The 16,566-nt window shown below is 39.6% G+C and overlaps 1 protein-coding gene across 8 annotated transcripts in view; it reads left to right on the top strand.

The window, feature by feature from the left end:
• The window catches only part of LOC127454453 (chromodomain-helicase-DNA-binding protein 3-like), an 85,396-nt gene that overhangs the window by 11,881 nt on the left and 56,949 nt on the right, over positions 1-16,566 (top strand). For 6 of the 8 annotated variants that reach the window (XR_007899547.1, XM_051721683.1, XM_051721672.1 and 3 more), the window contains 15 exons: positions 6,076-6,279; positions 6,372-6,589; positions 6,682-6,813; positions 7,224-7,314; positions 8,811-9,002; positions 9,398-9,598; positions 9,876-10,013; positions 10,596-10,717; positions 10,885-11,058; positions 12,504-12,645; positions 12,931-13,062; positions 13,774-13,891; positions 14,457-14,581; positions 15,520-15,751; positions 16,034-16,203. Coding sequence is in view for 7 of the 8 variants with exons in the window: in XM_051721683.1 (XP_051577643.1) it covers positions 6,076-6,279; positions 6,372-6,589; positions 6,682-6,813; positions 7,224-7,314; positions 8,811-9,002; positions 9,398-9,598; positions 9,876-10,013; positions 10,596-10,717; positions 10,885-11,058; positions 12,504-12,645; positions 12,931-13,062; positions 13,774-13,891; positions 14,457-14,581; positions 15,520-15,751; positions 16,034-16,203 (2,391 nt within the window). In the remaining variant the exon portion in view is untranslated. The remainder of the gene's footprint in view (positions 1-6,075; positions 6,280-6,371; positions 6,590-6,681; positions 6,814-7,223; positions 7,315-8,810; positions 9,003-9,397; positions 9,599-9,875; positions 10,014-10,595; positions 10,718-10,884; positions 11,059-12,503; positions 12,646-12,930; positions 13,063-13,773; positions 13,892-14,456; positions 14,582-15,519; positions 15,752-16,033; positions 16,204-16,566) is intronic. The other 2 variants (XM_051721705.1, XM_051721661.1) reach the window with 1 other exon arrangement.

Here is a 16,566-nt window from a genome sequence, read left to right as displayed (position 1 = left end):
CTCTTCCAACAAAAAAGCCATCAAAATATGGAATGTTTGAATGAATTTCGGTGTCTTTATATAATTTTGGTATAATATGATCCCATATAGCTCTGTTATTTATGACTTTATTTATCTGTCTCTGTACACTTATGGTTTCTTGTTCTTCATTTAAGTTAATTACTCCCTCCATATCCTTTTTCTCGTATGTCTATTTTAATTTGTGTATTAATTATTTTGGCACATTTGTTTAGTCCCCTTAGCGCTGAATGTTATTTCCCTTTTTGCTTTTCCGTTCTGAAAACTCTTGTCTGTTATTGGAATACAATAGAAAAGAAGCACTTTTTTTCTGGTCTCTTCTCGTTGGCCAACATCCACTTCAGACACTGGGAGAGTTTAAACAACTGTAAATCACGGGCTTACAGACTGGACAGTGCAGATTCACTTTTTTTAAATTTGTTTTTACCAGAATGTCAATCGTACGGGATTAATATAACCTGGGGTTATTTTTACCGGCCATTTTGGTAAAAGACGCCGTAATCTTTACCGGCGCGTGAACGCACAGTCCATAAAATATCTGGAAAGAATAAAGTTAATGTCGTTTTCTTTAATGAAATTGAGGAAAACTCGAGTCTCCTCATGAGTCCCAAGTGTTCCTCTCCATTATGTTGTATGTTGTGAGGACAGATGTGATGTAAATTCTGTCATATGACATTATTTTTTTGGCGTTAATGCCATTTTTCTCAACAAAAAGTGTTTCCAGACTAGTTTTTCATAACATTTGACATATCGATATAGGATTTATGTGCTAAAGTTGTGAAATTTTATTGATAATTTGTTCAGCAACAGTATATCGGTAAACATTTTAATGCACTAAACCTTTGTTCGCAAAATATCCTTGGATGGAAACATAGTTATTGTTATGTTCATTCTGTTTGTTTATTCTAAAAGGCAGGACACAAAGCTTAATTTTGAAAAAAAATATATTATAAAATGTTATAGGCCTTTTACTAAGTGCATGTGTCAAAATCTGCTGTTGCACCACACGCTAACCTGCAAACATAGTTTGCCTGTCTCAGCTGAACCGTTGAGGTCGAACTGGGGTTGACTTGAGTTTGGTTTGTTTGAGATTAAATAAATTTAGTTAAAATAATTTAGATTGTGTTAAAATAATCTGAATCAGGTTGAGATGAGATAAATTGAGTTGCGTTTAGTTGAGATAAAATTGAGTTGAGTTGAATTTAGATATACTGGGTTGAGCTGATGTTTGATAGACTGGGTTGTTTTGGCTTCAATCAAATCCATGTAATTTTTTGTTTTATTTTTTAAATGTTTTTTTTTATTTTTATTGAAGGCACATCACTGGTATACCGGTACTAACGAAATATCGCGATACCAAAAAATTTTAAACGGTACGATATCATCTTGTTGTTAATTTTGATACCATATTAAAGTATGCTGCCATTAGCAAAATGTAATGTAATGTAATGTGAGAGTTTTGAGATGAAATCAAAGACCATTTGAAAATAATAATAAAAAAGCCTCTATATAGCCAAGTGTGATTATCAAACAGCTGAAGGATGTAATTTAATGAAATAATATACACTATATTGCCAAAAGTATTCGCTCACCCATCCAAATAATTGAATTCAGGTGTTCCAATCACTTCCATGGCCACAGGTGTATAAAATGAAGCACCTAGGCATGCAGACTGCTTCTACAAACATTTGTGAAAGAATGGGCTGCTCTCAGGAGCTCAGTGAATTCTAGCGTGGTACTGAGATAGGATGCCACCTGTGCAACAAGTCCAGTTTCCAACAAGAAATTTCCTCGCTACTAAATATTCCACAGTCAACTGTCAGTGGTATTATAACAAAGTGGAAGCGATTGGAAATGACAGCAACTCAGCCACGAAGTGGTAGGCCATGTAAAATGACAGAGCGGGGTCAGCGGATGCTGAGGCGCATAGTGCGCAGAGGTCGCCAACTTTCTGCAGAGTCAATCGTTACAGAACTCCAAAGTTCATGTGGCCTTCAGATTAGCTCAAGAACAGTGTGTAGAGAGCTTCATGGAATGGGTTTCCATGGCCGAGCAGCTGCATCCAAGCCATACATCACCAAGTGCAATGCAAAGCGTCGGATGCAGTGGTGTAAAGCACGCCGCCACTGGACTCTAGAGCAGTGGAGACGCGTTCTCTGGAGTGACGAATCGCGCTTCTCCATCTGGCAATCTGATGGATGAGTCTGGGTTTGGCGGTTGCCAGGAGAACGGTACTTGTCTGACTGCATTGTGCCAATTGTGAAGTTTGGTGGAGGGGGGATTATGGTGTGGGGTTGTTTTTCAGGAGCTGGGCTTGGCCCCTTAGTTCCAGTGAAAGGAACTCTGAATGCTTCAGCATACCAAGAGATTTTGGACAATTCCATGCTCCCAACTTTGTGGGAACAGTTTGGGGATGGCCCCTTCCTGTTCCAACATGACTGCGCACCAGTGCACAAAGCAAGGTCCATAAAGACATGGATGAGCGAGTTTGGTGTGGAAGAACTTGACTGGCCTGCACAGAGTCCTGACCTCAACCCGATAGAGAACCTTTGGGATGAATTAGAGCAAAGACTGCGAGGCAGGCCTTCTCGTCCAACATCAGTGTCTGACCTCACAAATGCGCTTTGGAAGAATGGTCAAAAATTCCCATAAACACACTCCTAAACCTTGTGGAAAGCCTTCCCAGAAGAGTTGAAGCTGTTATAGCTGCAAAGGGTGGGTCGACGTCATATTAAACCCTATGGATTAAGAATGGGATGTCACTTAAGTTCATATGCGTCTAAAGGCAGATGAGCGAATACTTTTGGCAATGTAGTGTACAGTCACATTCGCTGCGTGCCACAGTATGAATAAGAGGCGCCTCTCTGCCCTGTCATCTCCTTCACACACACAGGCATGCACACAAACACAGACACAGTCACGAACACACACACAAACGCAACACACACTACGAATGCTTAATTTTCATGCAGTGTGTCCAATAGTATCCATCTGCAGAGCCACAGATCAGTGTGCTGAGTGTATAAATGGCTGTGACTGTGAACTCTATAATGAACTCTTTCTCCATTGCAGCTCTGAGATTTCAGCTCGTGAGTCACGGGAAGTTTGATATAACGAGCTTTTCATAAACAGGAAGAACTTCAAAGATCTTTTAAAATAAAAGTCCTACTGAAATTAGAGCTCTGTTCAACTGACTGCGTGAAATTGAAGACATTATGACAAAAAAAAAAATATTACTACTGAATAAAAGTGTAATATTCAAAGCAGTCGCAATAATACTCATAGTAACAATAATATAATATTAAAAGGTTATATTATTAGTATTATTATCTCTAAGCAATATCACATAAGCAAGTGTACTGAATATCAGCATGTTGTGATTCAGCCATGGCAGCCTTTTGCCTCAGGTAATCAGATTGTTTTCAGTTTTTCATTTATACTGTAAAGCTCTGTTGTGCATCTTTTTTTTTTTTTTTTTTTTACCAACAATAATGATAATAATAATAATAATAATAATTTTATATATATATTTATACAGGTGCATCTCAATAAATTAGAATGTCGTGGAAAAGTTCATTTATTTCAGTAACTCAGCTCAAATTGTGAAACTCATGTATTAAATAAATTCAGTGCACACAGACTGAAGTAGTTTAAGTCTTTGGTTCTTTTAATTGTGATGATTTTGGCTCACATTTAACAAAAACCCACCAATTCACTATCTCAAAAAATTAGAATATTTTGACATGCCAATCAGCTAATCAACTCAAAACACCTGCAAAGGTTTCCTGAGCCTTCAAAATGGTCTCTCAGTTTGGTTCACTAGGCTACACAATCATGGGGAAGACTGCTGATCTGACAGTTGTCCAGAAGAAAATCATTGACACCCTTCACAAGGAGGGTAAGCCACAAACATTCATTGCCAAAGAAGCTGGCTGTTCACAGAGTGCTGTATCCAAGCATGTTAACAGAAAGTTGAGTGGAAGGAAAAAGTGTTGAAGAAAAAGATGCACAACCAACTGAGAGAACCGCAGCCTTATGATTGTCCAGCAAAATTGATTCAAGAATTTGGGCGAACTTCACAAGGAATGGACTGAGGCTGGGGTCAAGGCATCAAGAGCCACCACACACAGACATGTCAAGGAATTTGGCTACAGTATTCCTCTTGTTAAGCCACTCCTGAACCACAGACAACGTCAGAAGCGTCTTACCTGGGCTAAGGAGAAGAAGAACTGGACTGTTGCCCAGTATTTCATTTGGAAACCAAGGTCCTAGAGTCTGAAGGAAGGGTGGAGAAGCTCATAGCCCAAGTTGCTTGAAGTCCAGGGTTAAGTTTCCACAGTATGTGATGATTTGGGGTGCAATGTCATCTGCTGGTGTTGGTCCATTGTGTTTTTTGAAAAGCAAAGTCACTGCACCCGTTTACCAAGAAATTTTGGAGCACTTCATGCTTCCTTCTGCTGACCAGCTTTTTAAAGATGCTGATTTCATTTTCCAGCAGGATTTGGCACCTGCCCACACTGCCAAAAGCACCAAAAGTTGGTTAAATGACCATGGTGTTGGTGTGCTTGACTGGCCAGCAAACTCATCAGACCTGAACCCCATAGAGAATCTATGGGGTATTGTCAAGAGGAAAATGAGAAACAAGAGACCAAAAAATGCAGATGAGCTGAAGGCCACTGTCAAAGAAACCTGGGCTTGCATACCACCACAGCAGTGCCACAAACTGATCACCTCCATGCCACGCTGAATTGAGGCAGTAATTAAAGCAAAAGGAGCCCCTACCAAGTATTGAATACATATACAGTAAATGAACATACTTTCTAGAAGGCCAACAATTCACTAAAAATGTTTTTTTTATTGGTCTTATGATGTATTCTAATTTGTTGAGATAGTGAATTGGTGGGTTTTTGTTAAATGTGAGCCAAAATCATCACAATTAAAAGAACCAAAGACTTAAACTACTTCAGTCTGTGTGCATTGAATTTATTTAATACACGAGTTTCACAATTTGAGTTGAATTACTGAAATAAATGAACTTTTCCACGACATTCTAATTTATTGAGATGCACCTGTATATATACACACATACACACACAGTACTGTGCAAAAGTTTTAGGCACTTGTGAAAAATGTTGCATAGTGAGGATGTCTTCAAAAATAATGCCATAAATAGTTTTCATTTATCAATTAGCATCATACAAAGTCCAGTAAACATAAAAAAGCTAAATCAATATTTGGTGTGGCACCCTTTGCCTTTAAAACAGCCCCAATTCTCCTAGGTACACCTGGACACAGTTTTTCTTGGTTGTTGGCAGATAGGATGTTCCAGGCTTCTTGGAGAATTCACCATAGTTCTTCAACCTATTTTGGTTGTCTCAATTGCTTCTGTCTCTTCATGTAATCTCAGACTGACTCGATGTTCAGTGGGGGGCTCTGTGGGGGCCATGACATCTCTTGCAGTGTGCCCTGTTAATAATAATAATTCCTACATTTATATAGCGCTTTTCTAGGCACTCAAAGCGCTTTACATAGTATAGGGGGACTCTCCTTAACCACCACCAGTGTGCAGCATCCACCTGGATGATGCGACGGCAACCATAGTGCGCCAGTACGCTCACCACACACCAGCTATTGGTGGAGAGGAGAGAATAGAGTGATACAGCCAATTAATAGATGGGTATTATTAGGAGGCCATGATTGAGAAGGGCCTATGGGGGAAATTTGGGATTTTTAATGACCACAGACAGTCAGGTCCTCGGTTTAACGTCTCATCCGAAAGACGGTGCCTTTTTACAGTATAGTGTCCGCATCACTATACTCCGGCATTAGGACCCACACAGACCACAGGGTGAGCACCACCTGCTGGCCTCTTCTACTCTAATCTTTTCTATTTGCAGAAGTATTTTTTGTAAATTTTGGTATCGGAGCAGCCCTACTATGTAGACAGTTTTATCAATGCTCTTATCAAAACACATAAACAGAAGAATTTTTGATGTCTGTCCAGTGGGAATTGTTTGATGAGATCTGATTTGCTTATTTCCACTGTCTGTCTTTCAGTGTCCACCGATCAAAGGACGAGTGCAGAAGATTCTGCACTGGAGATGGGGTGAACCCCCACCACCAGTACCTGTCCCTCCACCCCCAGATGCGCCCCCTGATGCCCCACCCCCTCCACCCATGAAGGGCCGTCCAGAGAGGGAGTTCTTTGTAAAGCTGGCGGGACAGTCTTACTGGCACTGCACCTGGATTACAGAGCTACAGGTGAGAGAGTGACACAAATAGTGTAAGAGAGATAGATATGATGAAATAAAAGTGCAACAAAGACTTTCTTTCTCCATCCATCCATCCTGCAGCTGGAGATCTTCCACTCTGTGATGTTCCGGAACTATCAGAGGAAAACAGACATGGATGAGCCGCCCAGTCTGGACTATGGCTCTGGGGGAGAGGAGGATTCTGGGAAGAGTGAGAAGCGGAGGGCCAAAGACCCTCAATATGCCATCTTGGAGGAGAAGTACTATCGCTATGGCATCAAGCCAGAGTGGATGGTGGTGCACAGGATAATCAACCACAGGTGTGTGTGTTAAAAATAACATTACATATACTGATCATTCTCAAGTTCATCATATTAGCATGTCTGCTGAAGGTTTTGATATGTGTGTGCAGCGTGGATAAAAAGGGGAACTACCACTACCTGGTTAAATGGCGAGATCTGACCTATGACCAGTGCACTTGGGAGAGGGACGATCTGGACATCCCAGAGTTTGCAGTGCACAAAGCTGCCTACTGGAGACACAGGTGCAGTTATGGGCAGTTGACATAAATAATTATAATTAATTATATTTGTTTGAACACTCAAAGCAATTTACAGAGAGCGTGGGGGAATCTCATCAGCCACCACCAGTGTGCAACATGCACCTGGATGATGCAATGGCAGCCATAGTTCGGCAAACGCCCACCTTAGACCAGCTATCAGTGGAGAGTGCTCTGCAATTTGACATTCTGTACAAAGATATGATTACAATTGTAAATAACTTGTGAAAGAAATGTTGACTAGTTAACTAAGATAAAAATTAACTTTCAATTGTATGTTATAACTTTTATTTAATTTATGCTTGTAGAATATCTTTAGAATATTTTCTAGCAGTAGATATGAATGATGGAGTAAGCATTAAAATAAAATAAAAAAATTCTTTTTTTTCTCACAGGGAGGAAGTGATGAAGGAAGACCCAGAGAAGCCGAGGAAGATGAGGAGGAGAGAGGAGAATGATGAAGCTCTAGGCACCCCTGTTAATGATGTTTGTGTCCATCTTGCCTTTCTTTTATGCTATTCATTAATTTTTTCCAGTCTTAACCTTCACTACTGATATTTCACACTGCCTTGTCTACTTGTCACTAGATTTCCTGAAAGGAGTCATGACACATTTAAAAAAATAATAATTTTATTATCTTCCCTGAGGTGGTAGTAAAGTTTTTTGTCATAATTTAGTAATATATGATCTTTTTTTTTTTACCATGTCTGGCACTCTGTCTGAAATGCTCGGTTTTGTCCTAAGCGCATCCTTAAAACTTAAACGTAAACGGCCACTGTTATGACCGGCTAACGTTGTGCAGCCCCTCGCATACAATCATATTTGAAACTCATTCGGAAGAGAATGAACAAGCTCCACAACATTATAAAGCAAAATTTCATGGTTACACATAACGCACATACAACGCACTGCATCTGAATATATGAAACTGTTCACTCAAGCACAGAAGCACCATAAACTAACAAACAGTCATGACATTTGAAATATTAATGAATGAAATTGCTTACTTATGGTTTTGCGATCAGGTCCAATTGTGTTTTTAACTAACCCATCAATAACAGTTCCTTTGCAAAGACTGGATCATATTATGACTGGTTTACAAGCAATCCACGCTGATATGAGCCGAAAAAACCCCCGCACATACATAGTCAAAAGCACGATGAAACAAGACATGCACACATACAGTATCATTCTGCACATCGCTGGAAGCACATCAAAACGGTCAAAGACGACCATCAAGTGCATGTTTACATAGACCAACAATCAAACATAGTGGTTGTGCTCAGAACAGAAAGAAGCAGCAGCTGAATGACCTTTTGTTGTAGCTTGACACTGCGTCTTTAAAAAGCAGTGTGAGATACATAACAAAGGTGTCTGTCTAGTGTATGCTTATATACAAAAATAATTAAAAATAGACCAGATGGGTCCCCTTTTGTGTTCAGGAATAGTTAGTAGGCCACACTGTCTTGCTCTCTCTATGTTTACGAACTGAGCATAAGTGGGCGGGGCCAAGGGTGCAATGATGTAAAGTATGCATTGATGTTGCTGTAGAAGTGGTCATGAATTAATGGGCCCCCTAGTGATGTAGGGAAGTCACAGAAGTAGAGAACGAGGCATTTTTGCAGCTTGGTTTCAATACTGTACATCAGGGGTGTCAAACTCAGTTCCTGGAGGGCCACAGTCCAGCAGAGTTTAGCTACATGCTTTTACTGCACTGGGGATTAAGTTTTGAGTTCAGAAATGTACAGTATGTTTTTATAGTAGAATTACCTCTTATATGTCAAAATATCAAGGGAAATTTGATTCCCCATGACATGACCCCTTTGAAGATTTAACTTCCTCTGATCCCTGTTCTGTTATTCATAATTTTACACCTGCTTTCCAGCACCAAGTTCTCAGAAATAAAGCTTGTGGGAAATGTAGGACCACCCTTCTCTCTATATCTTTTCTCATCTGTTCCTTTTCCACCTCTCTTCCTCCAGCCCACAATCAAGTATGAGGAGCAGCCGGACTTTGTAACAGAGACTGGAGGGACGCTGCACCTCTACCAGCTTGAAGGGTTGAACTGGCTACGGTTCTCCTGGGCTCAGGGAACTGACACCATCCTGGCTGATGAAATGGGCTTGGGCAAGACCATCCAGACCATCGTCTTCCTCTACTCACTGTTTAAAGAGGTTGGTTTATCATGATACTTCTCATATATCGTATTAATAATTAAGATCCTTGTGTTGATGTATTTATTTGTGCATTCATATCATGTCCTACTGGTAAATAATGAAGAAGCAGGTCTTCCAAATAAGCACAAACTCTGAGAGCATCGATGTGGTCATTGTCATTACTATGAGGTGCAATTGAGATTGAAGCTGATCCAGCAGATTCACTCGGACACGCTGGATCTAATTATGATCTTGTGATGCATCGCGATGTATTGAATCGCAGCATAAGTAGCACGACGCGTACCATATCATGAGGCAGTTCTGAATGCTTTCTGGTTCTCATCCTGTTCCACACTCTTTCTTTCTGTCTGTCCTCCTGTCTCTCTTGATTTCTTTCACCTGACTTTCCCCAGGGTCACACTAAAGGGCCATTCCTAGTGAGCGCACCACTCTCCACGATCATTAACTGGGAGAGAGAGTTTGAGATGTGGGCCCCTGACTTCTACGTCGTCACCTACACCGGAGACAAGGACAGCCGCAGCATCATCCTTGAGAATGAGTTCTCGTTCGATGACACAGCGGTAAAGGGAGGAAAGAAGGCCTTCAAATTACGGGTGAGGAGAAGAGGAGAGGAGAGCTGGAAAGGAGGAAATGGTTGGTGGTTGGAAATGTGAAAGGAAAGATGGACAGAGTAAGGAGGAAAATAAAGAGCAGCAGTAAGAGAAAGAACATGCCAGCAGGAGAGAAAGAGTCATAGAATGAGAAAAGACAATTATTGGTGTTTTAAAAATAAACATAACATTAATTACTTTTACCCTATCCATCCTTTCAGTTTTCTCTCTGTATCAATCCATCTGTATCTCTCTTTCTTTCTACCCATCATCCCTCCAGAGAGAAGCTCCCATTAAATTCCATGTGTTGCTGACATCCTATGAGCTGGTGACCATAGACCAGATCGTTCTTAAGTCCATCGAATGGGCCTGTCTGGTGGTGGATGAAGCCCACCGCCTCAAAAACAACCAGTCTAAGGTACACAGGCTTGGTGTGTTTCAATGTAAAACCTCAAAAAATCACTAAAAAAGTGCTGGTAACATCAAAATTAACTGGTTTCAAAAGTATTACAGTAGGTCACAAATCTTATTTAATATGACTGAATCAACCTGACTAAATGAGGTTACACCAAACAGAAGTCATTTTTAAAATAAGGTACACATAGAGGGTAATAACTGCCTGTATTCACTTTTTAAGTGTTGTGTGTTTGGTAGATTTATTCAAGGTTAACACTGGATGATAAAATTCCTTTTTGGATTCTTCGCAACACAGTAGTTTGAGGAAAGTAGAAATTTACTTGCCACCATTTTTTTGTTTTGTTTAAGATATATATTTTAAGCAATAATACATTTAAACCCAATTAGAAATTTTACACTTTTCTCAGTTTTTTTTTTATTTTATGTTTCATGGGTGGCAAGTGTTACTCATCTTGGTTTCATACCAAACATCTCTGTGGAAAATATATCTCTAAAAATTTACCAGTTCATCCATAACAAAATAAGATAAGGCATGGTTAAGTATCTGTTTTATTAGCTGAAGTCTGTTGTTGTGGTGTGTTAGTTCTTCAGGAGACTTAATGACTACAAGATTGACCATAAGCTGCTGCTAACAGGAACTCCACTGCAGAACAACCTGGAGGAACTTTTCCATCTGCTCAACTTCCTGACACCCAACCGCTTCAAGTATGAACAAACACACTTGGAAACACACTTGCACATTTAAACACATAGCTGGAGAAGTGATTGAAGCACACACACACATTTGAACAGACAATGTTCACACATATTAGCACACAAATACTTTCTAAGAAACAATTATTCCCCTTAAAATTCCTTTCTCTGTCTCTCAGTAATTTAGAGGGTTTTCTAGAGGAGTTTGCAGATATCTCCAAAGAGGACCAGATCAAGAAGCTGCATGACTTGCTTGGGCCGCACATGCTCCGGAGACTCAAAGCTGACGTGTTTAAGAACATGCCGGCCAAAACTGAGCTGATTGTCCGAGTGGAGCTCAGCCCCATGCAGAAGTTAGTGTCAAACATAAAAATTACTTTCTTTGTCAGGGGTCACTTTATTTGTTTATGTTTTTTTATTTTTATCCCCTTTTCTCCCAATTTGGAATGCCCAATTCCCACTACTTAGTAGGTCCTCGTGGTGGCACGGTTACTCACCTGGCAGAGGAAAAGTCTCAGTTGCCTCCGCTTCTGAGACAGTCAATCTGCGCATCTTATGACGTGGCTCGCTGTGCATGACACTGCGGAGACTCACAGCATGTGGAGGCTCATGCTACTCTCCGCGATCCACGCACAACTTACCACGCGCCCCATTGAGAGCGAGAATCACTTATCGTGACCACGAGGAGGCTACCCCATGTGACTCTACCCTCCCTAGCAACCGGGCCAATTTGGTTGCTTAGGAGACCTGGCTGGAGTCACTCAGCACTCCCTGGATTCAAACTTGCGACTCCAGGGGTGGAAGTCAGTGTCAATACTTGCTGAGCTACCCAGGCCCCCTCAGGGGTCACTTTATTGATTTAAAAAGTGATAGTTCACCCAAAAATGAAAATTCTCTCATAATTTACTCTCCCTTAAGCCATCCCAAATGTGTATAACTTTCTTTCTTCTGCTGAACACAAACGAAGATTTTTAGAAGAATATTTCAGCTCTGAAGGTCCATACAATGCAAGTGAATGGTGGCTAGAACTTTGAAGGTCCAAAAACACACATAAAGGCAGCATAAAAGTAAACTATACAACTCCACTGGTTAAATCCATGTCTTCAGAAGTGATACGATAGGTGTGGGTGAGAAACAGATAAATATTTAAGACCTTTTTTACTATAAATTCTCCTTCCTGCCCAGTAGTTGGCGAACTGCACAAAGAATGGGAATAACCAAAACAAAAGAAGAAGAATTTGAAAGTGAAATAATGAGATTTATAGTAAAAATTGTAAAAATGTTATAGTCAAAAAATGGATCTGTTCTCACCCACACCTATCATAACGCTTCTGAAAATATGGATTTAACCACCGGAGTCATATGGATTACTTTTATGCTGCCTTCATATGCTTTTTGGACCTTCAAAGTTCTGTGGCCACAATTCACTTGCATTAAATGGACCTACAGAGCTGAGATAATTTTCTAAAAATCATCTGTGATGTCATGAGGGTGAGTAAATGTTGAGAGAATTTTCATTTTTGGTGAACTGTCTCTTTAAAGGAATTAATCAAAGTATTTCACAAAATGTGCTGAAATTCTGATTACATTTTTACAAGTAATGAAAATAGTTTACTTGCCTGGATTTCTTTTGATTTATTTAAAAAGACTGAATTGATTAATGCAATATTGATGTGAACCCAAAGATAGAGATGGGCAAGAAAAGAAACTAGAATGATAAAGAATAATTAATAATGTATAAAAGAAGAGAGGACAAATGTTTAAGATTTTCTCATGTGTTGTGTGTGCCCTTAAACAGAAAATACTACAAGTTCATTCTGACTCGTAACTTTGAGGCACTGAATTCAAAGGGAGGAGGAAACCAGGTGTCTTTGCTCAACATAATGATGGACCTGAAAAAGTGCTGCAACCACCCCTACCTCTTCCCTGTCGCTTCTGCCGTAAGCTATCTCTCTGACAGCTTCCTGAAAATTTTTCAGTGTAGTTTTGCTCTGTATTTTTGGTGATCCAACTTATGCAGTGTCAATTACTGCCATCTGCTGTCAGAAAATGTGGTTCAAACAAGTAGTTTCATTGAGGAGGTGTCTGATTTTTGTGTTTGTTGTTTTAGATAACCTTAGCAAATGTACAGGTGTTTGACTGGGCTTTTTTGTTTTTCTATAAATATGTAGGTATGAATGTATGTAGCAGGGATTGTTTTGCTAATGTGTGTTTGCGTCTGACAGGAAGCTCCTAAAACACCAAGCGGAGCTTATGAAGGTGTAGGTCTCACCAAGGCCTCTGGGAAACTCATGCTGCTGCAGAAGATGCTCAGAAAGCTGAAAGAACAAGGCCACAGAGTGCTGGTGTTCTCTCAGGTACTCACTCACACAGGCAAACACATGCACAAGGGGAGACTGGGAATAGTTGTCATACTTTTTACTCTAGTGGCTATTTCTTAGGGTAGTTTTAGTTTTAAAAGTCAGTTTCTTTGTAGCCACATCCCTTAAAGCCTTTAAGTCTTGACTATAAAAAAAGCTTTGAACATGTTTACCGTTCTTGCACAGGAAAAAAGATGACCCAAGAAAGTGGCATGTTGTTACACTATACGGGGTAAACTGTCACAATGGGAACCTACCAATAAATGGACTATTATTGATTTGCCAATAAGATTTTACAATATTTAAACATTAAAACAATTATAAAACTCAAAACAATTCACGAAAACATCTACAAATGTACAATTCACTTTACTGCAGTTTTTTACTAGGCGTTTGAAACCAACATGCATAAACACAGCTAGAGAAAACAGTCACTGCCTACTTTTATCTCAGAAAACTTTTAATTACTGAGTTATAGCCCGCCTTGTGACAACATCCCTGTATGACAACTAGCCCAAGTGCACCCCCACATGGTACATCACATGATGATCAAGTTTTATTTTTAATTTCCGAGTTATTTAATATGGCTGTGTCTAATGGTTAGACTGTAACGTGACATACGTATGTCTGCGTATTTGCTCTGAAACGTTTAAGAACCACTGTGTTATTAGATCATATTTAAACTTGCACAGTCGGTTTCCCTCTTAGATGACCAAGATGCTGGATTTGCTGGAGGATTTCCTGGATTATGAGGGTTATAAATATGAGCGAATTGATGGAGGCATCACTGGAGCTCTCCGACAGGAAGCCATTGACAGATTCAATGGTAAGAGCAGCTCACCACATATAGACATGTAGTAAATAAATAATCAGTGAATAACATTTCACATGTGTGTTATATCAGGGTTGGACAGAGCTACTAACTAGCTTGAGTTTTGTCAGCGTTTATTGTCGCGCAAATAAATCTTACAATTTAACTATTTGCACTAGTTGTAAATGTAGCACCTGCCACACAGCGCTGCCATTTGCACTCCAGTCTAGTAGAAGCACACAAATGGAAGACAAACTTAAAATAAATTGAGAACAGATATGGTCAAGATATTATACCCCTGTTTAAAATAAAGCATTTTATAAGATTTAAAATAGTAGCATTGTTGAATTTGAATATTACAAAGTAATGAAAAATATATCAACCTTTGAACAACAGTGGAGCTATAATAATATCTATGGTATTGTTGTGGAGGGAGATTTAATATTTGCTATCTTGGTGTTGAGGGTGATGTAATGTCTGATTCAGTCAACTTCAACAACACAATCAATTGTGTGTCTTATTGATGCATTAATCTGTGGAATTTGTTATACTGACTGAATAAAGTTCTTCTGTCTCTCAGCTCCTGGAGCGTGTCAGTTTTGTTTTCTTCTTTCTACACGAGCGGGTGGCCTGGGCATCAACTTGGCCACTGCAGACACAGTCATCATCTTTGACTCTGACTGGAATCCTCACAATGACATTCAGGTAGCAAAACTACACAATATACATAGTACAAGAGGAGGCTGTCATACAGTCAGTCCACAGCATATTTGCTTTACCTTTGTTCAGACAGGCAGCAAAAAGTTTGCCTACTTAGGCAGCTGCCTTCAGTGACACCATCCAAACTGAAACAGAGCCTCTTAAAAGACCGATTTGGAAGGCTCTACATTGGAAGCAATTCTCAATTTATTTCAATACAGGTGATTTAAAAGGAACGACGCAATACTTTAATGAGCATAAATATACTTAGCACACACACACATTTTGGGTGTTATTTTCTATCATTTCAAACTACTTTTTTACCGTTACTTTTCAGTATTGGGTGGATTATAAGTGCATTTAGAAAAAAAAATGATCTCGCTTCGTCCGCCATCTTGAATTTATCTTTTCACCAAACTCATCACAGTGCATTCTGAGATTGTCTCTTTCTGGGGAAGGATACATAGGATGATACCTAAGAATCTGACCAAAATTAGATATCTTAGGAGATAGAATAATTAAGCTTAACCTTTGCATTGGGCCTTTGCATCGGGAGCGTGCCTGTGATGCCTTAAAATGCTGTCTCCGGAGGCAGCTCACTAGGTTTTGGAACAGACCCTATGTCTCTTGGTATCGTGCTCATGCTTAAGTCATAACCATGGCAAACAATGTAGATATCTGGAATATTAACAAGACTGTCTGAAAAAAAACAGATCCGATTTCATCATTTGCAAAAATGACAGTATGACTGGATTTGAAAAACAAATCACATTATACCTGCTGTTTGAACATGAGCTTTGGTGTGTATTTTGCCCCCTAGTGGACAGTTTGAGTGAAAACTTACGAAACTCAGAATAGCATCTGTGAGGTTTTGAACCTAAAGGTATTTTAGGAAGCTCAACCTAGCAGTTTCTAATTCATCTTGAATCTTCTCTCTCTCTCAGGCCTTTAGCCGAGCTCACCGCATTGGTCAGGCTAACAAGGTGATGATCTATCGTTTTGTGACTCGGGCCTCTGTCGAGGAACGGATCACTCAGGTGGCCAAAAGGAAGATGATGCTCACACATCTGGTGGTGCGACCTGGTCTGGGTTCAAAAGCTGGATCCATGTCCAAACAAGAGCTGGATGACATCCTCAAGTTTGGCACCGAGGAGCTTTTCAAGGATGAGATTGAAGGTGAGATTGATTAAATAATCAGTGATTGTTAAAAATAAATGAACCAATGAATCAACAAATGAGTCATTGAATCATTCAGTCAACAAATAAATATCTTTGTTTAAATGTTATAACTGACATTTCTAAACAGGTTTTTCTTTTTAAATTTGCACTCAAACCTTCCTGAGTCAAACCTTCCCCAGAAAAGTGTTTTTATCTCACACATTATTGGATTGTGCCGAAAGTCTCCACTCTGAATGACAGAGGGACACATAAGGTTCTTCCTATATTTCTGTTTTTCAGCAGGGGACAATAAGGACGAAGACAGCAGCATAATTCACTACGACAATGCCGCCATCGAGCGCCTGTTGGACCGCAGCCAGGACGCCACGGATGACTCTGACATGCAGAACATGAACGAATATCTCAGCTCCTTCAAGGTGGCGCAGTATACTGTCAAAGAGGATGACAAGGTGGGAGAGCGAGAGGTTAAACTAAGGAGTAGTTATTTGAAGAGTGTCAAAAAGTGGGACTGTAAATGAATTTGAAATATGACATAAATGTAATCGTTTTTTAATCGACATAAAAGTAATTCAGTTGTAAGGTATGTTTGTAGAATAGTGTGCATCTCACGCAGAGGAAAATTTTATCGCTGAGAGGTTGCTCTTTCATTGCTTATGAGACTTAATGGATATCTAAGTTATGCTTAATTTAAGAATCGACTTTGTTTCAGATGTTTTTCTTAAAATTCCTTAGGGAATAAAACATAATTGGACAGTTGTTCAAATACAGCAAGAAAATAGAGCTATAATTATAAAAATAAAAGTATGATAAAT

Source organism: Myxocyprinus asiaticus, chromosome 2 (genome assembly GCF_019703515.2).
Source record: "Myxocyprinus asiaticus isolate MX2 ecotype Aquarium Trade chromosome 2, UBuf_Myxa_2, whole genome shotgun sequence".
NCBI classification, from domain to species: domain Eukaryota; kingdom Metazoa; phylum Chordata; class Actinopteri; order Cypriniformes; family Catostomidae; genus Myxocyprinus; species Myxocyprinus asiaticus.
The sequence above is the reverse complement of the archived record's forward strand: the minus strand, read 5'-3'. Positions and strand labels throughout refer to the sequence as shown.